The sequence below is a fragment of the Eleutherodactylus coqui genome, chromosome 8 (assembly GCF_035609145.1).
Source record: "Eleutherodactylus coqui strain aEleCoq1 chromosome 8, aEleCoq1.hap1, whole genome shotgun sequence".
Classification (NCBI taxonomy): domain Eukaryota; kingdom Metazoa; phylum Chordata; class Amphibia; order Anura; family Eleutherodactylidae; genus Eleutherodactylus; species Eleutherodactylus coqui.
The window spans coordinates 68,418,739-68,431,418 of NC_089844.1; the positions used below are offsets into that span (position 1 = coordinate 68,418,739).

The 12,680-nt window shown below is 42.3% G+C and overlaps 1 protein-coding gene across 3 annotated transcripts in view; it reads left to right on the forward strand.

Annotated features, from left to right (window-relative positions):
- CCDC141 (coiled-coil domain containing 141) overlaps window positions 1-12,680 on the forward strand; it is a 179,725-nt gene that overhangs the window by 151,124 nt on the left and 15,921 nt on the right. For all 3 annotated transcript variants that reach the window (XM_066575765.1, XM_066575767.1, XM_066575768.1), the window contains exons 18-21: window positions 407-547; window positions 6,870-7,064; window positions 10,081-10,264; window positions 11,853-11,965. In XM_066575765.1, the coding sequence (XP_066431862.1) occupies window positions 407-547; window positions 6,870-7,064; window positions 10,081-10,264; window positions 11,853-11,965 (633 nt within the window). The remainder of the gene's footprint in view (window positions 1-406; window positions 548-6,869; window positions 7,065-10,080; window positions 10,265-11,852; window positions 11,966-12,680) is intronic.

The window sequence follows — 12,680 nt, forward strand, 5'->3', positions numbered from 1 at the left end:
GGGGGGTTTAACCCTTCCCTGACTCGAGTATAAGCCGAGGGGGGCCGTTTTAGCACCAAAAAATGTGCTGAAAAACTAGGCTTATACTTGAGTATATATGGTATTTCTTTTAAAAAGAAATATTGTGTCTTATTTTGTTTAAAATAATGTAAAAATAAACAAATCAAAAGAAATAAAACACCAAAGAAATATGATTGAAATGCATATAAATACCACATATTAATGAAAATGGATACAGAGACGCTGGATTAAATGGGTTAAAACATTTACTTATATTTACAGTATACACCAACCTGTTTGATGAATACTAAAACGTATATTTGAAAGCCCCAGGAGGAGGAACAAGTACAATTTAATCTTTTTCTTACTGTATCTTAGTTTAACAGAAACGTATTTATCATTTTAGCTGAAAGAGTCATTTAAGGATCTGAAGAAAAAATTTAATAACTTGAAATTCAACTATACAAAGAAGGCCGATAAAGGACGGAACCTGAAAGTCATTAAGAACCAGATACAGCAAGTGGAAATGTATGCAGAGAAAATTCAGGTACTCTCAGCTGTCAATATCTCTATTACTATATTGCATGTATGTAGTTAAGTTATCTTATAGGATATACCTGTAGGCGTTGTATGTGCAGTAACATAAGATGTATTTGTGTGTTTGTACATAACAGTACCTAAAATAGCTGCATGCTTATAGCAAGTAGATGATCTATTACAGGGCATATTTGACTTTTTGTGAGATACTGTATTTTTCTCACTATAAGGGCTTAGTTATACGGGCATTTTTTTGCCCGATTTGCATCTATATATACCCAGTGCTTTGCAATGGGAGCGGTCACATGTCCGTTTTTTATGCGGATGTGCCGAAAATTATATGATACAATGATTCATAGAATGCATGTAACTGCGTTCTGCGCAAATCGGTGTTCGTGTATGTACGCTCAATGGGGCCGGCGGCAGCAGCGCCAACCCCATTGAGAACATATATTAAAGATCGTTCTCCTCTGCCACAGCTGTCACAGCTGTGGCAGAGAAGAACAATGTTCTCCTATTGAATTTAATGGAGCCGGGAATACAACCGGCTCCTTTGAAAGCAATGGGCTGCCGGCAAGCGCTGTATTAATTTTCAGGAAAGGGCTTCAAATATGGAGTCGGCTGTATTGCTCTATTGAATTCAATGGGAGAGGAGAGGATAGCGGGCAGCGCCTGTGTGACCGAACCCTTTGGGCTGATAAATGCTGCTAGCAGCGGTTTTTTCAGCCGTGACGCTGGCTTTGGTCACATGATTTTTTGTGCGCATCAGTTTTGCACACAAAAAATCGTGCAAAAAAACGCAAAAAAAAGGCCTCATGTTCATGGGTGGATCAGATTCCGCATGCGGATTTCCACAGCAGGAGACCTGTGGAAACTATTGCAGGAGATCGCGGGTGTAATGGTTTTTATGCGCGGATGTACGCGGATGCACTGTGGATCATCCATGTGGAAAAAATTCCGCAACCCCCGCCTCCCAGTCTTTTCCCCACCTCCCTAATTGATTTTAAGCTTCAAATCCGCAGTGCATCAATATTGTATTTGCGGATGCACTGTGGATCGTCTGCACCTGTTGACTTCTATTACCCTTGTTTTGAGACATACTACACTGTTTACATTATTGTTTTTATATAAGATTTAGGGAACTCCAAAAAAGGAGGGGAGGAGGTTTTTGGTTTTTTTTAGAGAGTCAATTTATTTTTACACAAATGAGCGATTGGGCTGGAATTTATTTAGTTGTGGCCTGAAATCAAATGGGTGTTCCCTCCATTATAGGCCTAGCCATGTGTCCTATAAACAGATTAGGACCACAATTGGTATGTTTCTGAACACGGGACAAACAAGGGTATCCATTTTGGGGTGAAAGTCTTCATTCATATGTGTGCTGTACAAAAACAACTGTTTTTAAATTGACACAATTGCCAAAAAAATGAAAATTGTATTTTTTTTCCTTCAGCTTAACTTAGATTCATTCAAAAACTGTGTGGTCAAAATATGCAGTACACCCCCTAGATGAATTTTGTTAAGGGGTCTAGCTTTCAAAATGGAGTCATTTCTGGGGATTCTATGTCATTTGGCTGCTCAAAAAATTGTGTACAGTATGTTTGCACATATTTGAAATATTAAAAATGTGAATAAAGGACAATTTGTAAATTTTCCCAATATTGTCTCTTTTAATAAATATACACAAATTCTATCAGTCTATTTTTACCACCTAAATAAAGTACATTGTGTGGTGAAGAAGCAATGTCAGAATTACTGGATATGCAGGCCATTTTTCCAGACTTATTCTATGTTAGAGTGACAGGTGTCAGATTTCCAAAATTTGGCTTGGTCACTAAGGCTTGGTAACTACAGGGTTTAAGCCAATATTTTCAAATGTATGTGAGTAGCATTGATATAACCAGAGCTACAACCATTTGAAGTAGAACAAGCTCAGTTCGTCCAAAACTGTAATGTCCTTTTCCAGTAGAACAAACTCTGTCCATTGTAAGCTGTAGGGCGGTTAAGGAATTGCATTTTGAATACTAGTTAAATACATTGAATGGCTTCTTTACTAGAAACACCCATCTAGTACCCCATTGGACCTCGTCTGGCCTTCAAGACCCCAAAAATGTGTTGTAGTGTTCATCCACAATTATCAGAGGACCCAAGGTGTGCAAAGAAAATATACCCCACACTATTACTTCACCTCCAGCCTGAACTGTTGACACCTGACAGGAAGGGTTCATAAATTTATCCTACTTGCACCAAATTCTGACCCTCCTATCAGCATGATGCAACAGAAATCTGGATTCAGTGGTGATGTTTTCAACTGCTCAGTGATTTAATTTTTGTGCATGTTTTCCCATTGGAGTCTTGTCTTTGTGTTTCTCTTAGACAGCAATGGTGCTAGAACTTGTCACCTGCTATTATTGCCCATTTGTCCAAAGGAACAATGAGTTGTGCATTCAGACAAGTTAATTGGAGCATCAGCATTGTAATAAGCTGCAGTTTGCTGTTTAAAACTACAGGACCCACTTTTGCTGGCAGTGACCATTCCCGCTATACTCTCAACACTGCTGTACGAAAAAAGCCCACAAGGTTGGAAGTTTATAAAGTGTTGGCCCCAACTAGTCTAGCCCTGATGACCAATCCTCATCCTAAGTCACTCAGATCTTCCCATTTTAATGTGGATTTACATTGAAGCTGATCTATTGAAAACTTTCACACTTGAGTTTAATCTGTTGACCACTAGACATGCCTCTATGATGAAATTAGAAGACATTTTGCCCAGTTAACAGAGTTTGAGATGAGGAGCATTATTGGAATGCGAGAAGCTGGATGGTTGTATCAATGAATTTGCCTACCCCCTGAGCCATACTGACCAGAATTTTGGGAGGTGTTGGGGTCAGTGGATGCATGAGGGGACACACACAAGCCAACTGAGCTCACAATGCCATCAACAGACCACCAGTAGAGAGGGCCGTCTGATCATCTGAAATGTACGAGCAGCTCCTACGGTTTCATTGTCTGCCATCCAGAGACAGATGACACCATCATTACAGGCCCCTGTGTCTGTCAGAAGCATTTCCAGGTGCTTGGCTGATGGACATTTGATCTTACAGTGCTTAATACGTGTAGCTTTGATACCCACCCACCGTCACCTCCGTTTGCAGTGGTGTCATGAACGACAAAATTGGACTGCAACGGAGTGAGACTGGGTTGTCTTCAGCGATGAATCCAGGTTTAGTTTGGGCATGGACAAATTCCAAGTTTGTGTTTGGAGACTTAGGGGTGAGTGCCTCAATCCTGCCTTTGCTGTGGAGTAGCACACTGCCTCTACTGCTAGTGTCATGGCCTCAGAGACCTTTGTATACAACAGTTGTTCACCCCTAGTAGTGGTACAAGGGACAATGACAGCTCAGTGATATGTTCAGGACATCCTGCAGCCACATGCGTTGGCTCTCATGGCAGGGCTTCCAAGAGGCACTGTCCAGCAGGATAATGCTTGACCGCCCACAGTAAGGGTGTAACAGGAAAGCCTTCACAACATTGTCACATTTCCATGACCTGCTAGTTCTCCAGATTTAATCGCCAATAGAACATGTAGGGGGCCATCTGGGACACCCACTTTGAACAGCCTTGGAAGATCTAAAAGCTCAGTTACAGAAATGTGGAACAATATTTTGCAGAATACCATACAAAACCTGCATGTCTCCATGCTCGCCCATATCACATTTTGTGTCCAAGCTAGAGGCGGCCCAACAGGGTACTAGAGCCTCCATTTCTGCCCGTATCACATATTGTATCCAAGCTAGAGGCGGTACAACAGGGTACTAGAGCCTCCATTTCTGCCCGTATCACGTATTGTATCCAAGCTAGAGGCAATACAACAGGGTACTAGTACGTCCCTTCCAGGGGTCAGTTTTCCGCAATAAATTATCCTTTTGCTCTGATATTGCAATCACTTACTCATATTAATGTTACAATCAGACATAGAAAGTTTCATTCAATTCTGACTACTGCTTCTAGGGGCTTGTTTTTTTTTCTGACAAAGAGTTTATATTGAATTATATTATATTCATTGAATTTTATTTATTGGGTTTTAGAGATGAGCGAGTATACTCGCTAAGGCACATTACTCGAGCGAGTAGTGCCTTAGCCGAGTATCTCCCCGCTCGTCTCTAAAGATTCGGGGGCCGGTGGGGGGCGGGGAGGAACGGAGGGGAGATCTCTCTCTTCCTCTCTCCCCCCCCCCCTGCTCCCCACCGCAACTCACCTGTTACCCACACCAGCCACCGAATCTTTAGAGACAAGCGGGGAGATACTCGGCTAAGGCACTACTCGCTCGAGTAATGTGCCTTAGCGAGTATACTCGCTCATCTCTATTGGGTTTCCTTATTTTTATATTTATTGGTGCCACTGTATGGATGCATCTTTAGTACATGAATTGACTGTCTTTCTACACTGCACTATGAAATGTATTATAGTCAATTCTGCATCAAATTGGTGTAATTTGCATTTTTATCACCCTCCTTTATTTTTCCCACCCTGTCTTTTCCTCGGGGTTCCTTCACACAGACACTGCGATTACCGGCCAGCCCTGTCACGGCCGCAGCGCAGTCGAAAATCACATGAACGAGAGGCAGCTGTGACCAAGTCACTGTTCCATCTCCCGAGAGCGTCGCGTATATGCCGCAGCACAGAATACCATTGAACACGGGGAGAGTTTAACTCTGCTAGACTCCCTCCCCCTCTCTGCCCCTTGCTGACTCATGGCAATGGGAAGGGGCGGGAGCTAGTGAACAAATCTCCCGCCCTACCCCGCCCCTCCCTTTGCAGGCAGCCAGCAAGGGGCGAAGAGGGGGAGGGAAGGGGGAGGAAGTTTAGAAAAGCCACTATTAATCTCCCTCCCACTTCCCTTTTCCCTAAAGCTCTTATAGGCTCCCATAGGAGTTTATGGGACCGGCCGGTGTATTCCAGCCGGAAGACAGGTCCAGAACTATCTTTTCTGGCCAGCGTAAAATCGGCCAGCTGGAATGTGAACCTTATGTGCTATCTTTTCCGGCCCAACGTTTTTATGCACCGGAAAATCACCTATCTGAATGGATGCATTGGAATCAAATGCTTCAGATGATCGCGATAAAACACTCATATGCATGTTTGCTATAACTTTTAGCCTGTAACCCAGCATAACTGATGGAGAGGTCTTGCTCCTTGAAGCACGTTTTATTGCTGGTATCTTAATCCACAATAAAAAAAAATCTATTCACAGGAACTTGAGAATAGGCTGAGCTGGATGGACATGTGTCTTTTTTCAGCTTTACATACTATGTTACAATGTATGTGATTATGTTACAGGCTGGTTGTGCCGTGCAGCAAGCTCATCTTCCTTTGCTATCCTGTCTCAAAATGTCATGCCTACCGGTTTTGGGTGAGGCATCTGAGTTGGTTACCGTCACCTAGATCCCATCTCCAGTTTTTCGTCAACACTTGCCTCCACTAACCTATATCTTCAGGGACTTTTTTGGGGTTTGCTCCATCTGCCCTTCACATCTCCACCTAGCTGCTCAATGTTATAGATCCGTTTTATTGACTTTTAGATGAGGGGTGGATACTCTCTCCCACACAAAATGTAATAAACCCGTGAGCCATAAATTTTAAGCTGTATTTATGAAAAGCATCTTTTCCCGTAACCCTTTACTACATACTATTTTTTCGGTTTTCATTATGTCACCTCATGCAGTACTAGCTTTAACCAGCAGATGGCGCCATTTTATAACGACAGTAAAAGAGTAACCCCCCTAGGAAAACCAGGATACAAATTGGATTGGGGAAGGTTAATACTTTTTTATTCTTTAATTTTTCAAAAATGTATTTGCTTTACATTTTACATTTTTACATTTATTTTTCAGTCTCCTTAGGGGACTTGAACTTGTGATTATTTGATTTCTTCTATAATATACTTACATGGCAGCCCTGGGTTGGTGATCATATCATGAGGGGCTGATGCTGAGTCAGAAGGTGACCCCTTCCTTTCTGACAGTTTACATGCCATGGTCACGATTGACAGCGGATGTAAGCCGTCAAACAGCTGCAATCGGAGCTAGCTCCCATTACAACTGTTTGCGGCAGGTGTCAGCTCTTTCAAACAGCCGTCACCCCCTGGGTATACAGCCGCACAAAAAGCGAAGGGGTTAAGGAATCCCGTGTGATCATTAAGACATGTTTTAGAGGTGCGCTAGAACTATGCCTTGGAAAAATCTGTGAGCTCCATGAAAGCCTAGCTGTATTATTTCAATGCTGTGTTAATGTATAAATTCTATTTCCATTTTCTCTGTTTATGTTTAAAGGTTTTAAAGAAGAAACTTGATCATTTGGAAAGTAAAATGTTAGCAAGCAACATTTCTCAGCAAATGAACACAGTAGATATTATTCAGGAGGCAATTACTGATCTGCAGAAACAAGTGAATGAATTTAGTGGTGTGATGAGAGATTATAAATTGTACCTCGAAATGGCTGAAGACTTGCAGCACATAATAGAGGAGGTAATTAGTTCAGCCTAATAAACTCAATCATATAGTGCAATGTTGTCATAAAGGCAAATGATACATCATAATGACCCTCCTTCTGTATTTGTATCATTGACTGTCAATTCATTATTACCTGGATTTCATTTTGTGAAGTCTTATTGAGACAGATGTATTGTGTCTATGGGATTCTACTGAACCTAATTTACTACATCTTCTATACACCATGCTCTAGGTTTAGGAAAAAATAAGACCGGAAATACTCAAGTAGTCCTAACTACTTCTAGTAAAACATTAATGTGAAGGAATCTACAACTTTGAACTAGTTTAACCCTTTCCAATCCACTATCTGACGCCTGAAGACATTCTGATTGAAGGCTGCACAGCTCCAATGTCGGAAGACGTCAGGCAGGGTATTCTTACTGTATATTACTGGCCGTTCTGTTGTCGGGGGCCTCTCCGGCATGTCCCATACCGCAGTACTGGCTCTAGCCAGCAGATGGTGCCATTGTATAATGTCAGAAAGAGAAAGCCCCCTAGGAAACCCGGAATCCAAAATTGGATTGCAAAGGGTTAAGTACAACCACAAGTGCTACATTACGGCTGAGTTCACACGGGGCGTATTCCTGTCGGAAATCTCGTGGTTTGGCCGCAGCAAAAACTGCGAGATTTCCGCCGGGAGAACCGCCGCGATTTGAAGCGGCCCGGCCACTCGCTTTTCCGTTGAAATCTCGTCCACATGGCTGGCTAATCCCGAGATTAGCGGCCGCGGGCGGATTTGCCGTGGCGAAATTCCGCGGCAAATCCGCCCTATGTGAATCCAGCCTACTTCTCTCAAAAACCATATCTACATTGCAATTCTTGTGAAATAAAGATGTGTATAGCCATCGTCCAGTTGCTGTTGGTCTCTATATAAAGACAATAGGGCTTATTTACTAATCGACAGTACAAACTAAGGTCTCCTGACCACGGGCGTTGCGAAGTCCTGTGACCAATCTCCGCCGTGGGAGCCGCCGCCTGAGAGCAGGAGCCGACAGACGAATCTCCGCGGTCAGCCATATCTGACAAATAGCAATGATTCTCTGCTCTTGGACACGGGGCCAGGCACTTTCCATAGCAACGCTATGCGAAATCACGTCCGTGGACAGGGGGCCTAAGACTACAGTCTTATAATGTGCCCTGTTTATCACAGTAGCTCTGCTGAATGATAAATCTGTTGCATTGTAAGACTGTTTAGTCTATGTTTTGACCACCTTTTAGTTGTCTTAGTTTGTGCCAAAATTTTTGTGTAATTTGTCAAAGTTTTCACAATTTTTGGTGCAATTTAAAACACGCTTCTTTTGCAGACAAGTTGGGGAAAGTGTCAAAAACACAGTAATTGTGGTGTAAAGCATATAAGGCAGTTTTCTGGCAGTATAGGTATCATTCCTTTATATGTAAAAGTATCACAATAATAAATTACCCAAGCAATGAAAGATTGCAAAATGGCATGTTGGCTGCCATATACAGCAGCCCATGTTCTGTCCAGTAGGCAGTGTTGTGTTTGTTGATAGGAAAGCCAACTATTCCAGGTCAAATTCCTTGAAGCTTCCATCCATTAGCTCTGTTCTCTGAACTCCTACACACCTAAGAGTGGGTTAAGATATCGTGTAATTTTACACCACAGACAAATCCATATGTTCTACATATGGATTTTGATGCATATTTAGATGCGGATTTGCCGTGGAATTGCTGTGAATCTTAAGGCCCATTTACACGCAAACACAATCTTTCAAAGATTGACAGTTTTAGCGATCGTTTTCCATAAGCTGCTAATGAACACTAATGTCAATTAGCAGTTTATTACCTTCATTTGAGTGTAAATGAGACTCCAGCAGCTGTCTGCAAATCCCAGTATGTGGTCTGGACTTTGCACTCAGCTGCATTGTCTTCACATGGGCTGCCACAGGCTGTCAGCTGAATACAATGCAATCAGTTGGCTCTGTGGAGAATACAGCATGTGGTCCCTGATATCTCTCTTTGGCCAAATGATGGATTTTATACTCACCTAAAAATCATTGTTCAGCTGAAGAGTGATAGATGAAAGTGTTTACATGCAGCAATTATTGCTCAAAAATTATTGTTGGAATGAATTTTGAGTGATAATCGTTGCGTGAAATGTGGCTTTACTCTATGCAAGAGAGGAAAGCTATAGCAAATCCTAATTTAAATCTGTATCAAAATCCACGTGTAAGACATGGATTTTGTGGTGGATTTTACAATGGCATAACATTATACAACATATGAATCCATATTTAAAAGAAATTAATTGCTTGATTCCCTTAAAGGGGTCGGCTGGGACTTTTACTATTAATAGCCTACAGTATCCTCAGAATAGGTCATCAATAGTTGATTGGAGGGGGTCCACCACCCAGGATCCCTACCAATCAGCTGATCATCAGGCCCAATGTTATTATGAACAGAGCTGGAAGCAGATACTGCAGAAGCCTAGTGTGGTACTATAGATACAACTGCCATTGAATTCAATGGGAGCTGTGTTGTAGTACCAGACTGGGCTGCTGCAATACAATCAGGGCTATCTGCTTCCAGCGCTCCCAACACTGACAGCACATCTAACAATAACATATGTGACTGTCAAAGGCTGAATGTCATCTACTCGTGAAATTATGACTTTTAATGTGCTGCAGAATACGTTGGCGCAATGTAAATAAAGATTATTATTATTACAATTACTACTATTACCATAACTATTACTGCTACTATTACTACTATTATTACTAACTTCTTTGACTTTGTCATCCCCCCCCACTCATCCGTGTATTTTATTTTATTTTTTTAATTAAATATTTTCATTGAGTTTTAGCATATAAAAACATACAACAAACATAAGCCCCCCAAACTGCCCCCCCCCCCCCCCACACACACACACACACCCCCATGGCTGATCCGTTCATTTAACTGGATCTTAAGGATGAATTTTTTTAGGAACAATTACTTTTATTTAGATTAACTTTTTTTCTTTGTTTTTGTCAAGAGTCACTTTTGGTGTGAAGAAGCTTGTGCCACAGTGGTCAGGGTGGGACGTTATTCTGCAGAGTGCAAAACAAAAGAATCTGTGGAGGTGCTTTTGAAGCAGTTTAACAAGTTTGTGGACCCCACTCTACCACAAGAAGAAGAAAGGATTCAGCAAATGATGAATATTGCAAAACACATTTATGGTGAGAAGTTTACTTTTTGCATGTTGCTCCCAAGTGCTCATTTTTAGCCTGATCACATCGTTTATGCAGGCAAAAAATACTCATCAGCAGCATTTCTTACTCTGTTAACAGGGGGATGTGCTGCCGACATATACAAACTGTTTGAGGACAAACAATTGTACAGGGTGTTTCACTCGAAGCCAGGGGTGTAGCTAAAGGCTCATGGGCCTAGGTGCAAAAGCTTATCTTGGGGCCCCCCAGCTTCTCTTGACCCCTTAACATAGAGGTGTAACTTGAAGCTCCCGGCCCCAATGCAAAACCTGTTACAGGGCCTCCAACGATAATGCTTTGTTCATAGTACTGGGCTCCCTATATGGAGAAGAGAGACCTTATGGGCTCCCTAAGGCTCCTGGGCCCGGGTGCAACTACACCCCCTGCATCCTCCATAGTTACTCTAGTGCTTGAAGCAAAATGTTTCTTTTGGCTCATAATTTGTATATTACATCAATCCTGAACACCTGACAATATTCACAGAATTTGTGAACCAGTAGGATGATGAAGAATTGGAGTATTGTTACTTCCGCTAAGGTGGGGGGACTTGTCATATTTCAAACAAGAGCAGAAATTTGTTCTTTCATCAGGAACAGGATCATCTAAAAGGGTCTGTGGCCACTAAGATCACTGGACCTTACACCAGCAGGCAGTTTCTTGTTGGACCACTTAAAGGGTAAAGTGTTTGCCAACAAACTGTGCATCACTGCCGCACTGAAGAATAAAATTACGGTAGATGTGAAATTGCTTCCATCAATGTCAGCATGTTGTAGCGCACTTTTAACAACATGGAGTACCAGGTTTGAAAGTGCTTGGAGGTTGGCATTGGCCACTTTCAGCGTCTTCCGTGACAAATTTTAGCTCACCAAGACTCAAGATAGGTATCAATATTCACTCTTATGAGATATTCTCCTGAGCACAAATATTGAAAAATTACTGGGTTGTGCTTGGAGTGAAACACCCTGTACTACTAATCATTCCTCCTAATATTAGAGTTCATCTGCCAAGCGTAAACGGCAGTAACAGGGGCTGCTCGATAGGTTATATTGTTGACAGGCGGAATATCTGCCCATGTAAGCTACCTTTACTTGGGATGACTGTCGGGCGCATAAGCATCTGACTGCCATCCAATGGGTTATTGCCCGACTATCACTCCTGTGCTTTACACAGGAGCGATAGTCATTCAAGGGAATGGAGGTAGAGTTGCCAGGGATGGTTCCGGCTGCTCGCCTCCATTCACAGGAGTCAAACATTGAGCGGCTCCTATTTACTTGGCCCAATAGTTGCTTGGTTCTTAGTTCTGCTAGAAAACAAGCAACTCCAACAGGTGAGTAATTTCCCGCTCAGTGCCCTGTCGGCAGCTTCATGTACACAGGATGGCTATCGCCCAAATTTGCTTTTCCCAGAGAGAATTCGGGTGTTGACCACCTCATTGAAAGGTACCGTAAGTCACAAAAGCAGCAGTTTGAAGACCTCTAAGTAAACACATGTAAGCCTTTTAAGTCATTTAGAACCTTTTTGAAGTGACAATTCTCACACCTAAATATTTTGGCTTTAGGAGCAGAGGATGGAATGAAATACATTGAGAAGACTTTGCTAAAACACAAGGAAGCTCTCATCTCTGTGAATGATTTACGTATCTATTTAAAGGAACTTGAAGAGAAATTGCAGGTATATATAAGGAGACAATATTGTACATAGGGTTGCCAGCTTTTGTCACAAAAAAATACCAGCCAAGGCAAAAGGGAGCGTGGGGCGTGACAGTGTCCCAATAGTAAAAGGCCATTTTAGTAGCTCCAATAATAATAGTGGCTCCGTTTTTGGCACCAATAGTACTAATAGTGACCTTGCTTCTGGTTACAGTAGTAACAGTGATCCTGCTAGTGGCCTCAGTAGTAACAGTGTCCCCCTTAGTGGCTAGAGTAGTAATGGTAACCCTGTTAGTGGCCCCAGTAGCAATATTGACCTTGTTAGGGGTTCCAGTAGTAATAGTAACCCCGTTAGTGACCCCAGTATTAACAGTGTCCCCCTTGATGGCCACAGTAGTAATAGTGAGCCCCATAGTGGCCCCAGTGGGTAAGAGTGACACCACTAGTGGCCCCAGTAATAATGATCCCCACAATAGTCACAGTAGTGATAGTGAGCCCCATAGTGGACTCAATGGTAATAGTAACTCCAAAGTGGCCTCCCTTTAGATACAGTCCCCTCTCTGTGCCCCACTAATATACTATTAGTCCTTTGTTTCCCCCCTGCTCCCTTAGTAATAGCTTCCTTCTCATAAACCTCCCAGGAGCAGGAGGACTCACACAGTCAAATGCAACCTACTTGGGAAGCTTTACTGGGCAACATATTCCTAACATCCCCAAACACACTCAAAAATGGATAT